General features: G+C 44.5%; 1 protein-coding gene across 9 annotated transcripts; it reads left to right on the forward strand.

Annotated features, from left to right (window-relative positions):
* Positions 1-144: 144 nt before the first annotated feature.
* On the forward strand, positions 145-26,666 carry LOC6500777 (sodium/potassium-transporting ATPase subunit alpha). Of its 9 annotated transcripts, XM_044718300.1 has the most exons (11): positions 9,155-9,634; positions 10,748-10,880; positions 13,430-13,510; positions 14,800-14,931; positions 14,997-15,263; positions 15,339-17,120; positions 17,433-17,648; positions 19,655-19,749; positions 24,400-24,574; positions 24,643-24,875; positions 24,941-26,666. In XM_044718300.1, exons 2-11 carry the CDS (start codon positions 10,869-10,871, stop codon positions 25,059-25,061), a joined length of 3,114 nt encoding a protein of 1,037 aa, XP_044574235.1. In that variant the 5' UTR covers positions 9,155-9,634; positions 10,748-10,868; the 3' UTR covers positions 25,062-26,666. The 9 variants fall into 9 exon arrangements, with proteins under 9 accessions (XP_014766717.1, XP_014766716.1, XP_014766713.1 ...); XM_014911231.3 differs by lacking the exons at positions 9,155-9,634; positions 10,748-10,880; positions 19,655-19,749 and adding exons at positions 145-222; positions 17,857-17,951; XM_014911230.3 differs by lacking the exons at positions 9,155-9,634; positions 10,748-10,880 and adding an exon at positions 145-222.
* The last annotated feature ends 119 nt before the right edge of the window (positions 26,667-26,785 follow it).

A 26,785-nucleotide genomic window follows, 5' to 3' on the forward strand; every position in this document is an offset into this window, starting at 1 on the left:
AAGATATCATCGAATCTATTCAAAATTAAGCCGCCAACATCAAAGAGTTGCCAGCTGGATCCAAAAAATACCGAAATTATGTGTGGCAATAAGATGGTTATCGAAAAAAATGCTATCGAAATCGAAAATTTGTACGGCAACCCCAAGTATTTCAACAGCCCTACAGATCTCGACAACCCTACATTTCGAGTAACTAACATGGCGCTAAGGTCGGATTACGAGGTGAGCTCTCGAATTAAGCCTGAATTAGCAACGAAACTAAGTTAATTAAGTGCCAAACCGAGTCAGTGCAAACAATGGGGGCCTGTGACGTCAGTGGGTCGAAAAGAAGGCCGAAAGTACGGCTCCTGGTTGCTACGTCGCGCAGTGAATCCCAAAACGCTGAGCGGGCGTTTTCAGGTGGGAAAAAAAATAGAGCTGCGGCTGTGCCTGTGTGCGTGTGTATCTGTGTGATGTGTGCTGCTGCTGTTTGTTTTGTTGCTGGCCCCCAAAAACAACAACAATAAAAACAACGATCCAGCAAAGCTACTCCCATTTCGGCGTCGCCGTTGACGTTAACGTTGGCGTTGGCGTCGCAGCGCCGGCGACGCCCTAAGACGCTGCCAAGTATTATTAATTTGTTTTCGCTCCCCCCTCACCCCTCACGCCAGACGTTAGAAACTTTAACGACAACAACAAAAACTGGGTGGAGCTGAAGATCCGAGGGATTAGGGGCTAATCCTATTGGCTGGGCCCTAATCCGCTGGCTGATCAATAAAAATCGCCTGGGCTGGCTGGTTTCTATTTTATTTCTTTCCTGCGGCTGGAGCTGGAGCTGGAGCGGGAGCGGGAGCTGGAGTTAATTCTAATGCGAAAGAGAGTGCGCGGAACTCTCTCTCTCTCTCTTCAGGTGCTCTCTGCGGGGCCTGAGCCTGAGCCTCTCTAACGCTCTCACCTTCCAGCCTTCCAGGTGTGCTTCGGTCGTTCCATTCGGCTCGCCTTCGAGGCTTTCCACTGGCCGTATGTGTTGTGTTGTTGCTTCTGGCGATTAACCCTTAGCTACTGGCATGCGCAATCTCCGCTTTCCCGCCTTCCACGGGGGGAGGGGGAATAGAGCTTTCTTTTTTCGCAGCTGGAAATTTTCCAATTTTTCGGCTTACATAACCGGTGCGACGGCTAGTGGAGCCAGCCTGCTGCTCGGCCGGCCCCCTTCTCCGACCACGCCCCGTTGCCCAATTCCGCCGCATCTCGCAGATTTCATTATTGGAATCTCGAGCACTACCTCTACTGTATGTTGAAACTACCCCTCGGTAACATTTACATTCGCTTACAGTTTATTTTTCCATTTTCCGTGTATTTTTCCTCTTTCCGGAATCGGTGTCATTGGGGCGAGTCGTGCGCTGCTAATTACACACACACACACACACACATACATAAACCCAACCCTACCCCCCTTTACACTTACGTAAAGAGAAGTACTTTTTTCGCATTCCTCGCAATGCGGCCCATAGCCCTTTCCCGCCATTACCGATTATTGCCATATTACCGAAAAGCCCCAACGGTGACGCCAACGGTTAATTACACCTCAGACGCTAATGAGTTTCGTTTTGGGCCATGTCTCAGTCTGGCGAGTCCTAAGGGCTAAGGGCTAAGGGCTAGAGCTCCAGATACATCAGCCCTGTTTCTATTGATTTTGGGGCTTGTCCGAGGGCAGGGCGGCAACGCACACACCCGCACCAGTATCTATTGCCACGCACACACACGGCTGCCAGCCTGAAAGTATGCAAAACTTTTTGAGGCCAGTTAAGGGCACAGTGGGGCAAAATTTAATTATTTTCATTTAAGTCTATAGTTAGTATTTGTAAGATATATTTTAATTTAAGTTAATTATAGTTTATTTTTACGATATAATGATATAAATTTGACTCTTTTAGACTTTTAGATCACCTTGCCAAGCACTGCCACTGTACCACGCATAAAATACGCGTAGAGCTGGGCTACGGCCCCTCCCCGTGGCCAACCGTAGCCGTAGCTTCATTCCGTATGCTGAGTCATGCGCTTTCAATTTAAGTCAATTTAAAAAAGCACAGCAAAAATCAAGAAACTACAATCTGATGCTCTGCTCTAAGTGCTCACACACACATCAGGACCCGTGATAATGAAGTTGTCTTGCTCTTGATTCCCGCTCCAGCTCCCGGGGGCCAGAAGCCAGAACTCAACCGAAGCAATGTCGTATCTGTATCTGTATCTGTATCCAAGCGGTTATCAGTCCCAAAATGCAGATAAAGCCATTAAATGTTTATAGCCAAACACACTGAATGTGGATGTCAAGTGAGAGTCACAGTCATGTATAGTCTATATATAGTATAGTACATATAGTATAGTAATGAACATATATCACATTCCTGGATACCCCTATGGCCAGTGTTTCCTGGTAACTGTGTAGCACCTGCCCGGAGACGGGCCTCCTCCGTCTCTGCGTCCAGCTCTGAACAGAGTCTGCCTCTGTTTTCGCATTGCTTTTCAGTTTCAGTTGTGGTCTTAGCAATTTAACAGTTTACCGTGAGGCTATAAAAAGCGCCAGCGATAGTAATTACAACTGGAAAATACCAGAAAAGCGTCTGCTTTTGCCCCGAGGTGCTTTCGGCGCATGTCTTTAGCCGGTGGGGCAATCAAAGCGTGCCAACAAAATAATATTGGCCAGTTTAATTCAATTACACGCCAATAAAAATCTAATCAACTGACAATGGCGAACAGTTTAAAAGCGGGGGGGGCAGAGAGGTCTGCCTCCGGGAGGCACTACCGGAAAAAGTTTATCTCTTCGAAATGATTTACGATTACAAATACTTTACATGTGCCTATGGTAGAGTATAGATACTATCATTAGCTATTTTATCAAATGATAAATAAATAAGCACAATATTTTCTCTCTCTGTAGAGTGAACAATTAGCGCTTTGTCGCGTTGCCTGTTTGCTGTCAGTTTGCAACATCTATATTGAAAGATTGCACTTGACAAGGACTCCGATTTGTTTCGATTCGGTGCGATATTCAACACCCTCTTCTTGCGTCAATGGGGAGGGCTTTAATTACTGCCAAACTATTGCATAACCCACTGCCAGGGGTTCGAGGTACTTCGCTTTCAGAAGTATCTGTATCTGTATCTGAATGTGGCAGTGGTCGTTCTATTTACCTTCAGTCTACTTATCAGATAACAAAAGCAAACTCAACACTTGAAGATTAAGCTTGAGACTCGGGACGTTGATTTATTTTCGTTTTCATTCGATTGTCCATGGTTTTGGGGTTAGGGGTTCTAGCTTTCAGTTTCTGGACGGGTCCATCGATCATGTATTTCAAGCCCCTGAAGGGATGATGGAACTTGGTACCTGAACGAGATATGATTTCTTTGCTCTCAGACCAATAAATATGTAAACTATTGTAGTTCAAAGGTGGAACTCTTGTGCCAGACCGGTTCAAACGAGTTTCGAGCAGAAAACCAGATCTCAGCACACATCGTCCATATGTCTGTCGGTTAGCAATTACCACAATTACCCCAACGAACCGAACGCATTGTGGGAGGAAGTAATCGAGCTGAGTCGAGATTACCGGACAATCTGGCCGGGGACAGTGTCTGTGGAAATGACATAACCGCCAAGTTTTCCTCTCCAAGAAGCATCTCATATTCCATGCCATGTCAGATGGGAAAGCATAAATAATGAATAAACACAGCCGGCCTTGCTGACTGTTCGAGCAAGATCATTGTGTTTGAGTAAATAAATAAATCCCGCTCGAACTTGTTGAAATTGGATTGGTCTGCCACGAGATTCCAAGAGAATTCTTGGATACTCAAAGAATTGAATGATTTTTAAACATATCTATAGAGTATTTTCGATTAAATCATCACGAGAGACTACCTGCGAATATTTTGGTTGTTTGGCAGTGGAAAGATTGCTTGGAGATTTCCAAAAGATACACTTGAACGAATGTGAATCTCAATCCTCAATCTGAGTCTGCAGCTGTATCTTTTCATTCGCACTTTGTCTGTCGGTGGGTCGCTCCTTAAATCGTCATAATAAATTTTTATTTAATTTAATGCCTCATATGTGACGACAATATCAACAATTGCCGCCACTTGCACACCCATACAATCGGCCTGTCCGTAATTTGTTTTAATTTAAATACAATTTAATACACACTGCTGACGCTGTCCGCTGGCCGCTAGTGGCCCAGCTCTTGCAAATGCAAACAAATTAGCCAGCGGCCCAATGCCAATATGGACAATGTTTGCCCAGCTTTTTGGCAATCGACTTGCGGCGTCTGCTGCGATCGTCGATCGCTGACGAAAATAACCGGGTTCGAGTCCGAATCAAATTATCGCACTTCGCCATAATGACAAATAATGGCTGCGAATAAGTCGGGCAAATAAATAACCGTCGACAGGTGTAATTAGTTTTGGGTTCGCGGCACTTGATTCGAACTGGTTTGCGTCGATGCCGGGTGAAGTGCGTCAGCAGATAGGAGAATGGTGATGGCTCCGATAGCGTACGGATACCTGATAACGCTCCAATCAGTGACAGTCAGCTAGTGGTATTTTCGGCCTGCCTGCCTGCTGCCCGCCCGGCAACCTTGAGGCGGGGCTCTGGGGAGCATTACCTCAATTGTGCATCGCCTCGAGAGTGGAGGAGGGATGTGTATGTATGTGTTCCCACTGTCTTCCAATTAGAGGTGCCAACGTGCCACAAATCGCCGCCGTTGCTGGCTTTGACGGCTGCCGCTTAAGTAGGTTAGCCAGTACGCTCTCAATTGGGGCTGATTTAGTGCCAAGCGGTTCGTTGAGCGGTGGCGCGTGTCAGCCCGGCGATGCACCCACCTAGTCCGCCCCAAGACACCCAAAGGGGACACCAGTATCGATTTTGGGCCTAGCATTGTTGCCACTTTGCAGTGCCACCGCCACCCTAAGGGGAAAACTATGATCTGTTAACAATGAGGGGACTAGTCATATTCTATGCACATTATTGACTGCAGCTCATTGTTGATTAAAAACTGAATAATGTGATGAGGAAAACCACCAAACTCAATTACTCACTGATGTGTAATGTATCTTAAATGTCGTATCTTTAGTTTAAAAAGCCTCTCAAAGTATTAAGCTTTGTTTCCAAGCGTTGAAAGCCTAAAATGAAATACAAGCCCCTAACTGCCTATTACATAAACAAAATACAACATAAAGATGAACCTTAGACTGATAAGAATTTAAAACTTGCCAACCCATCGTGGCTCGCTATCAGTGGACTTTATGGAGATGAGCTGGCAGCTTCTTCACCAGAAGAAGAAGGTCTTGGAAGATTTCGGGAAATACATCTGGTATGTCCAAGTGAACAGAATCCATCCCTCCATCCGATTCAGATAGCCCGAAAAGCATCCAACTTTCAGGCAATGACAAGTGCACACACGCGCTACAGAAAACGGCTGGCGGGACTATACTAGATGGATCTTTACTTACTTTATTATTATGTATATTTTAATTTTGATTAGAATTTATTGCTCCATTTTCGGACGGGCGGTCTCCGGCGGTTCGCATTACCCAACTGAAACTCAAAGCCACAAAGCGTATCTCTGCCTGTATCCGTATCTGTATCTATGAGATACGCTGCGATGCGATGCGATGGGATGGGATGGGATGAGCTGGATCCAAGACTGTGACAGCCTGCCCGCCCACAACGATGCAGCCCAGTCGGCTGCTCTTCTCGTTCCCGCAAAACCGTGAAATCGGATTCAGAAGGCGGATGGAGGATGGGATGGAGGCTGGGCGGGACTGGGAGGCTAGGAGGCCTGAGGCCTGAGGCCTGTGGGCGGTGGGAGGCAAAAGCAGAGGCTTATGCTTTCCATTGCTCTACTAAATTAAACGTGGAATAACAATTGGTTTTTTCCGGGGCATTTCATTCAATGCTCTGTGCGCCGAGAGATGCCAGTGACTTTCCTTCATCGTTGTCGCCGTCTAAGGTTTTTCTCATCTTTTTTAACTAATGTGGAGGACTCTAGCAGGGGGTAGTACAGTACGATAGATGGATGGATGGATGGTCGCTTCTTTACAATGCGAATGGCGCAAATTAGACGAGCTATGTATGCTCGTAAATCTATTGTCGCAAACGCCTACGGGCCGCGGCGAGCAAATTGCTTCGAATGGCATCATAGACTAGTTAGTTACTCGTAGTCCGTTTACACGCCGCCGGATCGTGTCTTTCCCTCTGATTTAAATGCCCCAAGAGGAGGCGCATAACGTCTCGCATGACCGTTGTTGTAATGAGGCTGCCATTCATGCAAAATGTGACCTACGTGGGGGGTGGACCGGGTGGTGGTCGGCGGGGGTCACACATTTTAATCAATGCCCAAGTACAACTGCCAACTGCCGCCAGCAGGGGATGCGCGGCGATTATGCTGCACTCGGACTGCCGCCTCCGATTTCCAGGGCCCAGGTCATGAACGATATTATGTAACCGGAGCGAGGTCCATCCGCCACTGCCTCCCACTCCTCCCGGAACTCGTCTCCATATCTGATCCACTTTTGCCAATGGCAATTAGCGTTTGGGCCAAAGTTTTAGCCATTAGCTGCCAAAACGAGCTGCACGCTTAGCCGCCTTTCCGAAGCAGAGCTGCAACTGCAACTCCTCCGCATCTTGTGTTTCGTAACATTTTCAGTCAGATTGGGGGTCAGATTGGGGGCTTCTTTATTGGGTATGGTTATTGTTTTAAATATTTACTTTCATCCTAACTCTAATTCGATAGATTCACTTAAACTTAGTACTAGTTCAGTTTAGTTTGTGGCTCAGACTCCGGGTGGTATCTCAGGCCTTGTTGACTTTCCACACCCTGCCAATTGGTAGAGCCATCAGCGCCGCCTCGCTTATTGATTTTGCCTAAAAGTCATAATTGGCCGGGCAACAGACCCTTTCTGTTCTGGCCCGGTCTCTCCACTTTTAACCGCATTCACAATTTCCATATCGATTTTTCAAGGGACCAGCTCAGGAGGGGATGGGCGGGCAGCAGACACGTGGCAGGCGAAACACCCAAATTGACTTGTTCCCGGGAATAGGTTAGATGGTCTGATCGATGGCTGACTTGAAATGCAATGACTGCCATGTAGGCCGCCGTCTGGAGACGTCATGGTGACCGATTGGTGGTTGGAACTGCCCACTGCCCGCTCTGCGTCACTTGACCATTTGTCAGCTTTGTCATAAGTTCTGTGACGCTACCCCCCCCTTTTTTTTTTTGTACAGAACTAAGCCGGCACGAGTTGCTCTCCTCCATACATATGTATGTGGTCTACTCCCATGGGTCATCACGGCGATATGTGGCCAGTAACAGTTTATAACTTTATTTATGTATCCGAGTGTGTGTTTGGAGGCCATTTGGCAGACGAGCATTCCCCGATTCTTCCATTCCGGTTGCCAAGTGTTTTTTGGCGTGTCATTACATAACTCCATGTTAAAGGCACAACTTTTCCAGGCCAACTCGGAATTTGTTTACTTATTTCCACTCCCGCATCCCCGCATCCTTGTAGTAGTTATGGCCATGCTGATGGGCCGAAAATTGAGTCAAAGTTCATCCGGACGAGACACTCCTTCGGCGGATATCACATGCGATTGGATTATTTGATAAAACGTGCCCGATTCCGATTCCGAATAGAAAATCTTGATGGTTTCGGCTCGGATCGATGGGATAGGATAGGATAGCAGCGAGGCCTCCCTCCCCCTGCTCCCCCTCCAAGTCCCAGAGACACACAGTTTTTCCACCGCTTTGGCTGGCACGATGTCGTCTATTGATTTTCCGACCGTGTTCTTGGCACAGAGCGAGAAAAAAAGCGAGAAAGTTGATTATTATGTAAGGAGAGTCATGCAGTTCCTGCACACAGGACTTGGCTCTTTAAACCCTTGTCCCAAGGAGTGGGATTTAGTGTCGGACTTGCCTTTTTTCTCCGTGTACTGCCACTTGCTATTGACCATTTTCGGTTCCACGCATGCCAGTATTGGTATTGGTGGCCCTGCGACCTTTTGTGTAATTAAACTCGAGTTACCAGAGCCCCGAAATAGACTCAAGGTCCATGAGTCCTTAAGCCACTGGGGGTGGCATTACTCCGCCCCTTGGCCCCACTCTCTCCTCCAAATGTGTTAAGTAAGCACAAGAGTAAGACACATCCTAGCCCCGAATGTGGAACTCTGGGACTCGCTCGAGTATATTGAATATGGGATCATGGTTTCGCTAACGAGCCACATTGATTTACCGATTTCGGGGATGTTTCGGGCCTTGTGGGGGTGTCCATCTCCACATCTCCATCTCTGGAGTGGAGGTGAATAATTGACATCACTCTGACAGGATGGGGGGAGGGGGCTGGCCTGGCCTGCTCCCCGAGAGTGACGTCACCAAGGCAAGGGCTCGATAATAGTCGCTCCGAAATGCCAAAGTTGTTGGCCTGCCCTTTTTATCAAAAACGCTTTGTTTTCGTTATACAATTTATGTAGATTTTTGCTCGTTCTCTGCCGCCCCCCGGCCTCCCTTTTCCCCCTGCTTCTCCTGCTGCTAGCCTCTCCGACTGACACACATTCCGCTGCTCAGCAGTGCTGCTCTCTTCTCTGCTGCTCGGCGCTGCGCAGCCAACCCCTAAGCTGGCGCTCGTCCACCACCCCCTGGCCACCCCGGCCCAGCTGCTCCAGTTTCGAAGTTCCCAGCCCGCCTCCGCCCCCTCCCCCTCGAGCCGCCCATTGCCTGCCTCACTTGTCACACTGCCATAGATTTTTCGGCTGGAAAGCTCTCCGCCATGCCGATACACTGTGCACTTTTCGCACGAGGGAGCGGAAGTGGCTGAGAGAGCGAGTGGTCGAAAGAGAGCTAGCTGGTGTAACATCTGGCTACAGTGAGAAAAAAAAGAGGCAGGTTGTTAGATAAGAAATTCTGGCATAAACTGCCAAAAAAAGATAGATGAGATACTTGTGTAATCATCCGCCAGATATAACTAAGCAGAGCAGTAATTTCTCTGAGTGTAGTCGGGCTGCTGGCGGCGAAAGCTTTTCGCTGCGAACACTGTGGAGCAGCAGAGCTGCTCAGCGAGCGGCGCAGCGAGCGCCCGCAGAACGTTCTATCCAAATCACGAAGGCATAACCACTCGCGGCGGGCTACACAATTTTCAGTCGAGCGTCGTTACCGAACTGGGAAAGTCGGTCCAACTGTAGTCCGCAGTCAGCTCGTCAGCTCGCAGCTCTCTCGTCTTGTCGGGTGTACAGTACAGCTTGCTACTACCGCCCGCCCTACCGCCCGCCCGCCGCCGCCAATCGCCCGCTCCCCCCGGCGCTGGTGTGCCCGCTGCTCTGCTTACACAATAACTGTGCATCGATTGAGTCCAGCTAGGAGAGGAGGAGGAAGCAGCAGCAGGACAACCGAGTCCGAGCTCGAACCAAAAATATAAAAAAAACAAAAAAATATTAAATAGATTAAGAATTGAAAAGTGATCAGTATTTGTTGTTTCGAATCGTATCGAATCGAATCGGTATCAGTGCAAAAACAAGTTTCAATACTGCTAACGGGGTAGTTTTCTGCGAAAGCCCCCAAAACAGAATTCGCAACGCCAAGTGCAAAAATTGTGTAATAGCAGCCGACGTGTAAAAGGTAGAAAAAAAAAAAATACAAACCCCCCCTAAAGAACTGAGAACTTTCCATGTCTGCTCAACTGCAGCGCCCACAGCCCACCGCCCACCAACGTCCTTGTGCGGAATCGATTTTTCTCAACTTCATGCCTGGCGTAATGGATATATACCAGTATTCGTAACCATCGTATAGCCCAGAGAGGGTATCCTTTCTCTTACTCTCTAATATTCTGATTCTCAAAATCTTTTCAAAAATGCATTTTTCGAGAGTTCTCAAATATTTTTGAACGGGAGAGCGACTGTCTGTGTGACTTGGTGTCACAGTGTGTGTGTGTGTGTGTGTGTGTGGTAGTGTGTCTGCAAAATTAATGTTTTTTCTAATTTTTGATTTGGCATTCAATTTGGCGTTCACGGCAAAAGCGAAAAAATAGAATGAGAAAAAAAAAAAACGCATGTCCGTCCGTTTCCTCTGCGCCGCTTTACTTTTTTTTTTTCGCCCATCTGACGTATGGGGCTTTGTGGCAATGAAATCGTTTAGATTCAATTGTCGCGATTTACATTTTGGAATAGCAGTAATTTCCTGGCCACCCCACACGAGTGTGGAATATAGCTTATAGCCTAGCCCCCCCGCTGGCGATTTCATAATTCCACGCAGCATAGAAGCGGTGCAGAAAAAAAGCCAACAAAAAAAAAAAAAAGAAAAGTTTGGGGGCCGAGCAGGAAAATATCTTGGAAAAGTACGAGCTTGCGCCCCTAACGGAAACCGCTCTCACTGCGCTGTTTACCGTTAAGCTCGCTCACTTTCGCAATTTCCTTGGATTCGAAATCGCTCTCTCGGCGCTCTTTCGGCGGCTCTAAAACTCTCCTTTTGTACCGTGCGTCCCGTTACTCGGCTGCAGTTTCCAGCCGCCTGCATTTCCACATCGCACTTCCATTTCCATTTCCATATCGACTTTCCCGTGACTCCACGGCCTTCCAGCGGTCCACTTGCTGCTCCACACCGCCTCGTCCGCGGTCCGCGGTCCACCTTCCAGCGCCCGCGTATCCTTACGATTGTTGCATAAGCTCGACTCCCCTTAACATTTTCTTTTCTTTTCTTTTCCCTAATTTTTTTTGCATTTTCTTCTCATTTCAGTTTGGAGTTTTAGTTGTTTTTTCGTTTTTATTCTTGTTACTTGTTAAGTTTTATTTGTTCGTTTGCATTTTTGTCGCCTGTTCATCGCACAGCTTGAACAGGAATCCGCACCATCCGCACCATGAGTGCCCAGGTGGGTAATTGAAGCTGACGACCAGCTCGAAAGCACCTTACATTATTTACGTATCCAACTAGTCACCATTAATTAACGCTGACTGTTTTATTTAATGTTTATTTTCATTCTAAGTATTATTTTTATTGTACAGAGAGCGTATCTTGGTTGCATAACCCCGCTGCCCTTGGGCTGCCGGAGCCTTTGTCTTTTGTCGCCCCATTCCGATAAGAATGTGTGCCACAAAGTCTGAAAGTCTAAAAGAGGGTGGGAGTGACTCCCGAACCTGCGAAAATGGGAAGATCATTAGCGGGCTACTGCTAATATTGTATAAGATGAACGCTCCGCTCCGCTCTGGGCAACTGGCGGTCATTAGCGAGTTAAGCCCGTCTGGCTTTTGGGATAAAATCAAGATCAATCAAAATGCATCTCGACAATCCCAAACTGGTTTCTCAGTTTGGAAACTTTTTTGTTTATTTTTTTTGTCAATTCTAGCTATTGATCGTTGGAAAAAAACTTGGATAGATATCTAAACAGTTTCGATTTCCGAGGCGAATGCATTGAATTCCGTATTCCAGCTAGACAGCCAGACAGCCAGCCAGCTAGGCGTCCCTCATGTTACACCTGTTCTGGGAACCGAGCCGCTTTAATCTGGTTCCAAACTGGTTCAAACCCAACTTGCACTCACCTGTGCCGGTTAGGCTCATATGCATGCACCTTCCGACGAAAGCGATCGGCGAGGGCGACGATTACTTACAATTACTTGCTTAATTCGCTTGTTTTCGGCTGTCGGCTATCGACTGCTCCCGCAAGCTCCCAGATACACGTTTTCCCAGATACTTTTGCTTTTGCATTGATTGAACAATTAGCGCGTCAATTCTGGACCGCTTGAGCGGTCTACCTCTGGCTGTTTGTTGTAAATTGATATTCAAGTTCAAATGCCAAATGGTTTGCGGCAAAATGCGCGCAAACCGTTCAGCAAAAAAACAACATAAAAGTGGGGAAGCAGCTGGAGCGCAGCCACAGATACATTTGTATCTATTCGCCTAATTGGCTTGCTTGTAGCTGGCAGTGGTTTGTATCTGTCAGTTCGCCGCAGTTCGCCATTTCGCTGGCTTATGTAAGCTTTTCTGCGGCCCAGCCATTGTCGCATTCTGATTTAGATATATATCGCCTCGATCTCCATCCTGGACCCCACCAATTGCCCGCACAGATTTCGGGGCATTGTTTCGGATCAATTGAAGCATGAAAAGCGCGATTAAGTTGAATTAATTTGCATTGGGAAATTAAAAGTAGCGCCATTTGTGGGAAAGTCACGGCTGACAATTGTTCAGCACACTCGGTTGGCAGGTCTAGCCTAGCGTGTAAGCCCCCTAAGTTACCCCCTAAGCCACTAACTAACCCTAATTCTTAACTCTTAATCCCCGCCATGCTCCAGATTGTCTAGCATTTAAGAGAAAGCCAGTGAGAATCGAATAGAGCTCGAGAGGGAAACCCACAACGCGGAGATAAAGATACGAGAGCCGCCAAGAAGGCGAATCACAATATCACAATATAGTTGTTGTTGTTGTTCAGAACACTTGCCACAGTGCGTAAGCCAAAAAAATGTACAAGTACCCCTCAGTTTTAAGTGCCTCCCCCCACCCAATGTCTGTGTCCTGTTTTCGATTGAACCGAAGAACCTGTACGCCACAGCCACATATATATTGTATATATAATGAAATAAAATAAATCACAAACGCCCGGCCAGAACCGAAAGAGCCAAACAAACGTAAGATATTCGATTATGGGTCTCTGGCTGCCATGTGAGAGCGACAGGTTTGCGTATACACACATTTCTCCCGAGACATTTGTATTTTTAATTAATTTCATTTGATTTGATCGCCCCCTGCCTCAGTCCCTCCCAGCTTGCATGGCCAAACAAAACTTGGCGGTCTTGTGTTTGTATTGCATATCTTTTGAGTTGTTTTCGCTGACACAGCTCCCACAGCCCCAAAGTGTTTGTTTTTAAAATAATAATAATAATAACGAGAATACAATGAGTCACGAGGCAGTTGAGATAAGGCCCATGCCGCTGGAAGGCTAATTCGGCATTCCCGCGCTGAAGCAGTATCTATTGGAAGTCTATGTATAACACATGATTCATTGTCCTTTGGGAGAGGAACTTTTCCTTTCTGAATCGCTGAATCATCAAAACAATCGCGTGTTGCGGTCATCTTCAGTTTAGTTTAATATTAGTTATGTACTCATCCATAAACTCATTTTATGTTTATCATAGTCCTTAGTTCTTAGTTGTTAGTTGTTAGTTCTTAGTCTTAGATCTATGTATTAGTCATATGTATCTACGTCTTGCATTGTTTATGCTCGCTTTATGTTCTGTTCCCGTTTTGATTTGTATCTCTTTTCGTTTATACTCGTTCCGTACCCGTTTATTTGCGTTTGCTCGCTCCCGCCCATCATCGACATCATCAATCAAACAAACACCACCCAACAACCTATCGACCCACCGCACCACAAAAACCAAAAACCAAACCAAAAACCACAACCAAACCGAACCTTCATGCGCGTAGCAAGGGAGAACGGACTCTTATCGAGTCGCCACGGTTATAGCGACCGATGACGACAATCGCACGGCCGATGGTCACTACAAGGTAAATCGTAAATCGAATTTTCCCACTCAACTCACCAACATACATACCTAAATGTATATATCTCTCATCTAGCATATTTATGTTCCTCCACTCTTTCACTTTTATTTCACTCCCCACTAACCCATCCTGCCACTTACATCGATCCCCCGGTCGGCAATTGCACTTATTATTTATTATTTTATGTATTTTTGGGCATCCTTCCAATGGCATTTACCGAGTGCAGTTGACATTTAGCGAAAAAAAGGCGAGATCTATAAATAGGACTGGTGTCAGTATGTGTGTAACCATGGCCAATAATCTGGCCATTTCATATTTTTTGGCAACACATTTCCCCCACGGCCTATTGCTTTTCTGTTCCTATTCGAAGAGAGTCTTCTGCAGACTTTCGGAAAGATTCAAAACAGCCATTACTTCAGGCTGTTTGCTTTTTACGCTTTTTTTTTCTAGCCTTGATTGCATGGCAACCCCCAACTATGACGTCAAAGAAAGCAGAAGGCATTGCGCGTGCTTCTCAATAGGACAGCACACTTATAGACCCTGTTAAAGATAGAACGCCAGACACCAGACAGCTGCTTCGCCGCGCACATACATAGGATATAGTATATTTTTTATTTTATTTCGATTTTGGCTCCTCCGAGGTCAGCCTCGGATAGTAATCGAGTATATTTAGCAGCGACGGGGGCGCAAGTAAACTTTCATTCAGTTCTATTTTTTATTTTTGCACCGATTTGCTTTTATTTCCTTTGTTTTGGGATAGCATGGAACTGAAGCTTTTGTGTAATTGCCTGTCGTTTGTTTGGTGCACCTCGATTCATTTACGTGCTCTTCTCGCCCCGATCGGAGAGCGGTTAGCAGTTTAGCGCGCACTTGCCGTAGCATGCCGTAGATTAGTTTAACGTAGAGCCCGTAGATCATTTCGAATATTCTCACGCTCGCACTCATTACGGAATGGGCCAGACCCCGTTCGATAACAGCCAAGCTTGCGAATACTATTCCCAGCTAACACCTGCCAAGGGTAAGTAATGACCTCGCCAGGGGTCCAGGTAAACTCAAACTGTCTCCCAACTATCTCCTAATGGTATAAGGTCTAATGGTTCTTTCGGTCGTACTATCCTCACTCCCCAACCTAACACACACCCTGTCGTAGTGTGCTAATCCTGGGCTGGAATCCGGGCATGAAGTAAATCGAAATATGTGTCGGCTTGTGGGTCTATCGCTGCTGCAGTAACCACCTTATCCAACGCAGTAACTAACATATTCCATTTTTCCAACCCCAAACTACCAAACAGTCAAGACGCAAGATGCCGGCCAAAGCAGCAAAGAAAGAGAATTTGGATGATCTCAAACAGGAGTTGGATATCGACCATCATAAAATCTCTCCTGAGGAATTGTATCAGCGCTTTCAGACACATCCCGAGAATGTGAGTCCTAACTAGTAATATTCCCAAATGTTACATAAACTAATTAAACGATAATCCCCCATCAGGGTCTGAGTCACGCCAAGGCCAAGGAGAACTTGGAGCGCGATGGTCCCAATGCGCTGACGCCACCCAAGCAGACACCCGAGTGGGTGAAGTTCTGCAAGAACCTGTTCGGTGGCTTCGCCATGTTGCTGTGGATCGGTGCTATTCTCTGCTTCGTGGCCTATTCGATCCAGGCCAGCACCAGCGAGGAGCCGGCCGACGATAATTTGTATCTGGGTATTGTACTTTCCGCTGTCGTCATCGTGACGGGCATTTTCTCATACTATCAGGTGGGTGTCCTTAAACACATAGTATTCTCTTCAGTTTTTGTTAACACAAACATCCTTTATTCGGTTTGTTTTTAGGAATCGAAAAGTTCTAAGATCATGGAATCGTTCAAGAACATGGTACCCCAGTTCGCCACCGTCATCCGCGAGGGCGAGAAACTCACGCTGCGCGCTGAGGATCTCGTCCTGGGCGATGTCGTTGAGGTGAAGTTCGGCGACCGTATCCCCGCTGACATCCGCATCATCGAGGCCCGCAACTTCAAGGTGGACAACTCGTCGCTTACCGGCGAGTCGGAGCCGCAATCTCGCGGCGCCGAGTTCACCCATGAGAATCCACTGGAGACCAAGAATCTGGCCTTCTTCTCCACCAACGCCGTCGAGGGCACTGCCAAGGGTGTGGTCATCAGCTGTGGCGATCACACTGTCATGGGCCGCATTGCTGGCCTCGCCTCCGGCCTGGACACTGGCGAGACACCCATCGCCAAGGAGATCCACCATTTCATCCACTTGATTACCGGCGTGGCCGTGTTCCTGGGCGTCACCTTCTTCGTGATTGCCTTCATCCTCGGCTACCACTGGCTGGACGCCGTCATCTTCCTTATCGGCATCATTGTCGCCAACGTGCCCGAGGGCTTGCTGGCCACTGTCACTGTGTGCCTGACCCTCACCGCCAAGCGTATGGCATCGAAGAACTGCCTGGTGAAGAACCTTGAAGCCGTGGAGACCCTCGGCTCCACCTCGACCATCTGCTCCGATAAGACCGGCACCCTCACCCAGAACCGAATGACAGTCGCTCACATGTGGTTCGACAACCAGATCATCGAGGCCGACACCACCGAGGATCAGTCGGGTGTTCAATACGATAGAACCAGCCCTGGATTCAAGGCGCTCTCTCGCATTGCCACTCTCTGTAACCGTGCCGAGTTCAAGGGAGGTCAGGAAGGTGTGCCAATTCTCAAGAAGGAGGTCAGCGGAGACGCCTCCGAGGCGGCTCTGCTCAAGTGCATGGAACTGGCTTTGGGTGATGTGATGAACATTCGTAAGCGCAACAAGAAGATTGCCGAGGTGCCGTTCAACTCCACCAACAAGTATCAGGTGTCTATCCACGAAACCGAGGACTCCAACGATCCACGCTACCTACTCGTCATGAAGGGTGCTCCCGAACGTATCCTGGAACGCTGCTCGACCATCTTCATCAACGGCAAGGAGAAGGTGCTCGACGAGGAGATGAAGGAGGCGTTCAACAATGCCTACATGGAACTGGGAGGCCTGGGCGAGCGTGTGCTTGGATTCTGCGACTTTATGCTGCCCTCCGATAAGTATCCCTCCGGCTACAAGTTCAACACCGACGACATCAACTTCCCCATCGACAACCTGCGCTTCGTCGGCCTCATGTCCATGATTGATCCCCCGCGTGCCGCTGTGCCCGATGCCGTGGCCAAGTGCCGCTCTGCCGGTATCAAGGTCATCATGGTTACCGGCGATCACCCGATCACTGCCAAGGCCATCGCCAAGTCCGTCGGTATCATCTCTGAGGGCAACGAGACTGTCGAGGACATTGCCCAGCGCCTGAACATCCCCATCTCCGAAGTGAACCCCCGCGAGGCCAAGGCCGCCGTCGTCCATGGTGCCGAGCTGCGTGACGTTTCCAGCGAGCAGTTGGATGAGATCCTCCGCTACCACACCGAGATCGTCTTCGCCCGTACCTCGCCCCAGCAGAAGCTGATCATCGTCGAGGGTTGCCAGCGTATGGGAGCCATTGTGGCTGTGACTGGAGATGGTGTCAACGATTCCCCTGCCCTGAAGAAGGCCGATATCGGTGTTGCCATGGGTATCGCCGGCTCTGACGTGTCCAAGCAGGTAAAGTCTCGTCGGATTCCGCACAACAAATACCACCAAAATATCCATTCGGCCGAAAATGTACTCCAATGTCTCTGAAAAAAATGTCCCCCTCCCCCATATATATTTCAATCTATATCTTGATATCTTACTAGTTGATCACAGCATGTTGATTGTGATGATTTTCTATATGTGTTTCGTTTCTGTGAGTTGTAAACCTGGATTATCATTTCGATACTTATTAGTTTAAGAGTCTAATGAATGCGATAATTGTTGTGTTTCTGCTCCCGTGATGTGATGTGACTTATGAGATTACAATGCGATACTCCGCAGGCTGCCGACATGATTCTGCTGGACGACAACTTCGCCTCGATCGTCACTGGTGTGGAGGAGGGTCGCCTGATCTTCGATAACCTGAAGAAGTCCATTGCCTACACCCTGACCTCCAACATTCCCGAAATCTCGCCCTTCCTGGCCTTCATCCTCTGCGACATACCACTGCCACTGGGAACTGTGACGATTCTGTGCATCGATTTGGGAACCGACATGGTAAGTTTTGCCCTCCAGGCCACCCCCAACCCGAACCCCGAATGAAGTTAAAAGTTAATGTTGCGATTAAGTCAGTTCAATGCGAGCAAGTTAAATGTAAAAGTTGTAGCCCCAACCCCAAGCCCAAAACTTGGTTAATTGTTAAGAACTAGAGACTTGTTTAACATCGATGTATGTGAATTGTGCGGCCGAATGCACTGGCGAGCAGATTCCAGCCATTTCGCTGGCCTACGAGGGACCCGAGGCGGACATCATGAAGCGCCGGCCCCGCAACCCGGACGTGGACAACCTGGTGAACGAGAGGTAACCCGGATAACCCGGCAGCTGCCAGTCGCAGACCCATCGCCAGTGCCTAGGCTATTGAGTAGTTTAAGTGCTCTCACTCGATCTAATCATCACAGTCAGTCCCGAACTCTATCTAGCTATCGTACATCTCTAAGCCACTACTAGGCTACATAGGCCTACTATGAACTTGTGAACTTTTGTAAAACCTAAAGCTAATGTTACCACCTGCCATAATCCAATACCTAGGTGCCAGCCATTTCATTGGCCTACGAACACGCCGAAGCCGATATTATGAAGCGTCCGCCACGTGACCCCTTCAACGATAAATTAGTGAACTCAAGGTGCCAATCAAGTCAATTTCTACCCCACACTAATACCACACACACACACACACACACACGCCCACACCCCACCCACCACACTAATCTCAACTACTAAAAATTAAAAACCAAACAAATCAAAGTCTGAACGTAAAGATAAAGCGCAAATCGAGAGAAACCCATATAAATATAGCATATGTCTTATGTGTATGTGGCTGGATTGTAACTAGCATAAGTTGGCCTAAACGGAAGGCAGCGCAACTACTACTAACCGAGCCGTTGCCGTTGTTTATGGCTTACTAACTACCCAACTTACTCTTAAGATTGTCATCACTCCACATGGCCACCACACCAGCTTTCCTAACTCAGAATCAGAAGTCATCTCTGTATCATAAGTCCACTCGGTGGAGGATCGTTGCCATTATACATACTCATATTCTACCCTATACATATATCTTCCTCACAATGCATCTGTTCTGTACATTTCGAGTACAATCCCAAGCATTTCTTTCTCAACCTGTTCTTAAGTTATATACGATATATACAGAATGTATACATACATCTTCCCACCTGTACAATTCACCCCCGATTTTAATATATATCCCCAATATATATTAGCCCGATCGACTACCGACTTCATCCGCCATTCTCTAAACGCTCTAAATGTTAATTGGTGTGCGTCGTATTTCGTTATTTTCTCACCCAAAAAAAAAATTAATTAATAACTAAATTTAAAACCAAACCTAACCACCTAACATACCGCTCACTGTTTTCATTTTGTGGTGTAACAAACACTGAGTTAACCGTAAGATCCACCACTCGACGTTATTTGAATTAGATCAATTGATTGGCATTTGTAATGGATTTTAAGTTTGTAAGATTTGGCAATAAAGTTCGACAGCAAAACTGTCGATTGCACACGATTGGTAGCAACTACTAACCCAACCAAATTACAAAATTACCAAAATTCAAATTCAATATTTTTCATTTTTTCTTTAACTTGATTTAACTCGAGAATTCGCATTATGTTTAACTCTGTTCGTCGCTCCACTCCTGTCACGAACTGTCCCTCCTAGGTCTCTGCAGCAACCTAAGTTAGATTTAAGCCGGAAATTTAAGTTATGCATTCTAGATCGTAAGATATACTGAACTATATTTAACTGAACGAGAGTGGTCGGCAGAGGGATTGTCCTGTCCTGTAGCAGCGGAGTTTCAGGGTTTTTCTGTGTGTGTACCCCTCCCCAGAATGTCCCCAGATGAAGAAAGAAGAAAGAAAGTCAAGGCGCTTATGTTCCCACAATTTATCGTATTTAATTTCACTTTATTTTTTCCACTTCAACCAACCACCACCCGATAAACCAATCAACCAACCAACCAACCAACCATCGTCCGCACAATTAGGTGCCGGCTATTTCCCTAGCTTATGAGACGGCTGAATCCGATATTATGAAACGCCAGCCGAGGAATCCATTCCAAGATAAACTGGTCAACGAAAGGTAAAGTTTCCTCAGCTGATCAACATAAAATACAACATCAACCTGTACAACCTGAACAACCAACCAACCAACCAACAACCAATCAACCAACAGCAAGAATCGATCGAGAATTTTATTACGATCGTGAAAGTCACGAATACGAATCCGATTGCAAATCAATTGCCTCTTCCGCAACTCTAGCCACCACAAAATATTCCAATTTTTCACTTCAAACGCATTGAAAAGCAATTTGAATACGATTTTACCTCAACTCATATTGAGCTCTTTGGCCGGCCAAGGACGCTCAAAGCTCAAAGCAAGTCAAAACCAAAGAACGCTTTCTTTCTCTCTACAAGTCGAAGATAATTCAATCATTTTACTCTCTTTCTCTCTATTATATATCCGCTATATCTCTGTCTTTCTATTACTAACTAAATATTTTCAAATAGCTTAAGTACTCCTTGGTTGAATGTTGATTATTTGGAATTAACTCCACAAGTGTTTTCCATGTTTTATGTTCAATGTTTGATTTGGTAGCTTCTCGGTTTATTTCATTTACTTTAATATATTCCAGATTCTCCTAGTCTCTGACAATTCCGTTCAGATAGTAAAACAGTAAAGTCTAGTCATATTGTCTTACACATTACTATATTTCATCGGAGGCGTGTTTTTATAGAAGACTCGCCCATATTTTTTATAAGCTATCCCTAAGCACTCTCTGAGATGTGGGGCTGCCAGTCCGATGGTTGTCATTTATCTTTTGGTTTCTTGCAATCTAATATGTTTCCTTATTTGTCCTTTATTCCTATTATCCGTTCTATGTATGCAATTATTTTTAATAAGCAATGTATACATTTTTTGAATATTATCATAGTCGTACTTATATGCATACAATCCAATTTTTGTCGCATTGATTTTTGCTCATTTTTTCAAGCCCTCTGCAAACAATTAACGTAATTTAAAGGCGCCACTCGGCGCACAGTATTAGAGGATAGTAAGGTTATTTTTGCACATAAACTAAATTGAAATCCTACACTGGATCAGGACCTTCTCCAAGCGGCCGTAGCGCCGCCAGCTAGTGCGCCTTCTTCTGCTTAGTTTTGGTCAACTCTCGCTTTCTATCACTTTCTCTCTCTTCTTCTCAATCAATCTCCGGTATCGAATCGATTTTTGTATAATATTTTGATAATGGAAACTAAGTACTCCCACTAAGTATTTCAATCCCTCTATTATTTGTTTTTGCTTTTGATTTGTGTACTATTTGGTTGTTAAGATCCTTTATTTTTGCGGTGCGAAGGTAAGTGACGACCAAAAGAATTGGGAATTATACTCTCCAGTTCGTTTTCTCATCGGTATATAAGACTCGGTACATTTTAGATCTTAACTCTATACTAGAGCAGGCCTAACTTAAACTTAGTGAGTCTGTATATTGTATCGAACTTATCTTACTTATGCTAATCTATTATATCGGTAGAAGAATTTCAATTTCGATTTCGACATCACCCCCTCATTCACGACTCTGTCCTATCTTAGACTCAAATCCATTCCGCACATTCTATCAATCCGGCAAGAGCTGTACCCGATCTCTCTCAATCAGTCATCCATTCAACCTCCTCTTTTGAGTTGTAGTTGCCCGACACTCGCATACAACCTGACTCGAAACCATTCGAAATAAGAACACCCCCAAGGCCAAAATTGTCCATTAGTAATAATGAAACATTTGTAACAACCAAACTATGCTCTAAGCCATTCTTAAACCCCCCGAATACTGAATACTGCCCATTCAACTACCTCCTACTTTTTACTATATATACATCTATATATATATATCGATTTTATTGTTACTGGGTGCTCTATGCTCTTTCTGCCCTAGATTAGTTTTAGCTTCGTAAGTTCGCGGGAGCTAAAATCCGAACACAAAATACCCAAATACTTTCAACATGCAACAGCACTGCCACATCTTTTGTGGCATCTGTTCGACATCGACACCGCCTATCCGACCTATCCATAAAACTCTGTCTATCTTTAATGATCTATTAGCGATTATTAATTAGCGTATAAAGAACAAGTATTTATTATTCGCCCGCAAGTATATATTTATATGAATCTTCTATACAAATATTATTACATATATTTGTAAACTTTAATCGGATTTTCCTTTTGTATTTCCCAACATTCTTTCAACTCTTGTTATGTCTTTCTTTTGATTATCAAACCAACCAACTAACAAACTTGCAACTTGCACAAATACCGAAATAACTGATAACCGATATAAACCATAAATAACTGAAACATAATTGCCATAAAACGCAAGATTCCGGCCATTTCACTCGCTTACGAGCAAGCCGAGAGCGATATTATGAAGCGTCAGCCGAGAGATCCGTATCGCGACAACTTGGTGAACCGCAGGTCAGGACAAACTTAACGCTAAGGTTTTATATAAAAAAAAAAAAAAAACAAAAAAACAAAAAATACAATTATCCAAAAGTGTTAAACATTGTTTTAGTTGATTAGTTAAGAACTAGAAAATGAACAAACATGCAACCATCTTTTTTACTTTACCAACTTTGAAGTTTGTTTGATGTGTTGTGGTCGCGTTTCTTGCATCGTCATTTGGCCAAAAAAAAAAAAAATCAATAGATCTGAGAACCACCAGAATGTTAAATTCAAAATTTCATTCAGAAACCTACGACTGTTTGTTCGTTTGCTGATGCGTTCCTGCGTTTTTCTTTGTTTCAATTCCTCAATATCCTCACACACACAAACACACACACACACATTGATGAACATTCGAAAGAGTTTACCGTTATCTCAAAAGTTAACCGTTTTGTGTTTCACATTAAATAGTTTCCTTGCGTTCCTGTTTCTATGTGACCTGTTCTCCTCTTTTTCATTTCCGTTTCCGTTCTGAAAATCTCAATGTGGAATGAAATTATATATTCTAAAAACAAAAAAAAAAAAACCAAACAAATTTTACTCATTGTGTTCTGTAATCTTCAAATTCTAAACACTTGCTCTGAAATTCTCGTTTTTATGTTCTCAAATGTATTAAACCCTATTACGTATCCCCCCACTCGAATCCCCAACTCTATGTGTTTTAATTGTTGGTGTGTTACTCGCACAACGATCGTCGGTCCTAACACAGATTCAGGAACTGAAGTTACAAGTGTTCTGCAAACTGTAGTTTCCACAATGAAAATTCGCTCAACAGCTGCTTCTTGACATTTATCTTTTTTTTCTTGGCGAAGTTAGTTCAAAGAAAAACGCTCGCTCGCTCCAACGCTCGCCTGCATAGAAACCCAACAAGATACACTCCACATCCACAACAAACAAATGACATTAATCATTGACAAGAAAAGACAAAACAATATCTAAAATACATGAAAATGAAAGCTTCCGCTGTTACTCTTAGACCAGTTAGTGCGTTACTTGTAGTTGAGTTTGTTCGAGCCAACAAGAAAACCGAAAATCGCTTCAGTTGTGTTCTAGAATCTAGATACACCACACACAATCGTTATAATCAAAACTATACTATAGAGAGTCTCGTACCACCCAAGTTCCCAGGTTCCAAGTGCCAAGTCGCAGTAAGTCTGAATGTGAGGGGATTTTTAAAGCCGGCAATGGAGATTTATTATGATTTCTTGTGTGCAATTCTCATTTACGTGTTTCTCTCTTTACGTTTAAGTTTCTGTTTAAGTGTAAGTTTATTATTGCCTTATGTGTTATGTTAATTTTGTTCGAATCTTCCCTAAAAGTAAGTAAACGAACAGGTGCGAAAACCTGTTCGACCGTAGAGCTGAGCTGCATTCGCTTATCCTAGTTATAACTGGCACGCTTCCACTACCTTGCATGTTTCTTAGTTAGTCCTGTATGTCCTGTATATATAGCTGCATGTTCGACTAGCATTAACAGAACCTAGCTTTTCACATCCACATCCAAAATGCCAAATATAAGAAAGCCAAAACAAAACAAGAGAAAATTCAAACGATTCTGCGCCCTCACGCTTTTTGCAGAGCATACAACTAGTACGATTTGCTTTTGCGCGCTCCCAACTAAAAAGATTAAAAAACCAAAAAAAAAATCTTAAACTCAAAAGAGATTCGCTCAGACACAATCCACGCTGTATAAAGTAAAGTCTAACACTATTAAATCTCAAAACGATAAACATTCATTTGCTTAAACAATCCATAAAACAAGCTTAAAGGTAAAGTGGCACTAACACCAATCTAACAGACTAACCGCGAGTACCGAATTCGCGAGTACTCGAATCGCGGACTGCACAAGACGGATGCGGTTCTTGGACAGGGTTTTTGTTATTCTTATTCTCCTCCCTCCTTACCACCCCCTAAATGTTATGTGTTTTTCGTTTCTACATGTTCTTTCACTCTGTATCTTCCTCTGCAATGACAGCTTAATTTCAAAGCAATTCCCTATTTTGTTCATTTGATGTAAAAAAAAAAAACAAAAAACAAAAACCTTGGCCAACCCGCGCATGTTTTAGATGCGGTCCAATGCCCGAAAACTTTACCAATAGCCGACAATCCATAACGAAAAGTGTCTTGCGTCCTGAAAACAAACCGAACCCAACACAATTAAAATATATAGCCTGCTTATTAGCGCTGTCTAACGATATCTCTTTGTTTTGCCCCTTCCCCCGTTCGAATAACTCAGGTTGATTTCCATGGCCTATGGACAGATCGGTATGATCCAGGCTGCCGCCGGTTTCTTCGTCTACTTCGTCATCATGGCTGAGAACGGCTTCTTGCCCAAGAAACTGTTTGGCATTCGTAAGATGTGGGACTCGAAGGCCGTCAACGATCTAACTGACTCCTATGGACAGGAATGGGTGAGTATTCTTTTAAATCTACTCTCCTTAATGGACATATCCTAATGAATTGAAATAATCTCCTGTAGACCTACCGCGACCGCAAGACCCTGGAGTACACCTGCCACACTGCCTTCTTTATCTCGATTGTGGTTGTGCAGTGGGCCGATCTGATCATCTGTAAGACGCGCCGTAATTCCATCTTCCAGCAGGGCATGCGTAACTGGGCTTTGAACTTTGGCCTTGTCTTTGAAACCGTGCTGGCCGCGTTCCTTTCGTACTGCCCGGGTATGGAGAAGGGTCTGCGTATGTACCCCCTGAAGTGAGTATTCCTTTTAAATGGATCGCATGACAATAGATTACTAAATGGTACATCTCTCTTAACAGACTTGTCTGGTGGTTCCCGGCTATTCCATTTGCGCTGGCCATCTTCATCTATGACGAGACCCGTCGTTTCTACTTGCGTCGCAACCCCGGCGGCTGGTTGGAGCAGGAGACATACTATTAAATGCCCACTTCCACACAAACACACAACAAAGAGAACACATACCCACACCTACACACACACACACACACACAAACAGCAAGAAACCTACAAAAAACCATGCAGAGCAACAAATAGTAATGTTTATGAACCACAAACTCCACAAAACCACAGTAATAGCAACAGCAGCAGCAGCAGCAGCGGCAACAACAACAGCTACGGCTACGGCTACAGCAGAAAGCTACAGCAAGAACATATTACAATATATTTTATTTTTTTAATTTAATTATTTAAAGTAAAACGAGGAGAAACAAAATGCAAGCGATAATTATTTTAAACGTTTAAGTAAATTTAAATTATAAATTAAAGCTAAAAATAAGATTTAAATAAAGTATAAAATGAAAACAAAACAAAAGCGAACAAACAATTTCGAAGAAACACCAACCACACAACCAGAGCAAAAAACCAGTAACTAAGCGATTTAAAAGAAGAAACAAAAAAACAGAAAACAGATAAACATTAATGACAAACATGTTTTTAGTAAAATTATTAACGTAACGAAATGGATAAACAGATTATTTAAGCAAAAGCTTATTGAAACAATAAATACCAGAAGAACAACAGCCCGAAGTGAGCATTAAGTGCCGCAAAAAAATACCATAAGAAAGGTCACACACACACTTACACACACACCACCAAGACACACTAACACGCCTACACTCTCACACCAACACTCGCACAGGACACCCAGACACACCCACACTAGCACAGGCAGACACACCGATACACAACGCATGACGAGACAAAGTATATAAGAAGTTTAGAAAAATTATAAAACGAAGCGTAAATAAAGAAATTAAAACAAAACAAAAGGAAAGAAAAGAAAACAATGAAAACCCTTAGCGTAGTTACCAATTAAGCCGTGAAGAGTAAACCCCTAATAAAAACCCAAGAACAAAAACAAAAACCGAAACAGAAATTAATTTGCAAACTTGTGTGTGAAAACGCAGCTTAGCGCAGAAGAACACGAACGACAAAAAAAATTAAAAGAAAAGAGCAAAAACGAAATATATAGATATATATATATAAACAGATTAAAAAACAAAAAAAAACATGATAAAAAACCGAAGAAATGGAAACCCAAACCAAGCGACACAAGGAATATAATTGTTTATATATATACACACATATATTATATGGAAAATTTGATTATATAAATGGAGCTATACAATACACCAAAAAAAACAAAAAGAAAAGAAAAGAATCCAAAATCGAGCGATCTGCGGCGCGTTGAAATAGCAATACACGGCCCTTCAATTAGCCGGATCCGGGTTCTGATCGATATTTTGAGGATACTCGTTGGGTTAATTGGCCGCTGGTCTGCAGGAGAATTTGTTAAAAACTAAAAAAACCAACTAAATGTTTATAAATAAACCCCTTAAACCAATTGACATGCAATATTATGCTTTGTGTGCATTTAAGCCCGAAAAACCAAAAACAAATGCAGAGATACGGAGGGGTTAAGACCCCCGAGATCGATATCGATACCGTTACCGATACCTAAGCCCAGAACAACTAAAAATTAAATGAAAAAAAAAATACGAAATAAAAATTAAAACAAAAAAAAAACATCCACAAATAAATGTTTGTAAGTTTTACACGGCACAGCGCCCCAAAATGGGGCAAGCCCAAGGCAGTATTGTGTTTACTTATTCTTTGATTGTTTTTATCGCTTTTCCCCACTGCCC

Source organism: Drosophila ananassae, chromosome 2L, assembly GCF_017639315.1.
Source record: "Drosophila ananassae strain 14024-0371.13 chromosome 2L, ASM1763931v2, whole genome shotgun sequence".
Classification (NCBI taxonomy): domain Eukaryota; kingdom Metazoa; phylum Arthropoda; class Insecta; order Diptera; family Drosophilidae; genus Drosophila; species Drosophila ananassae.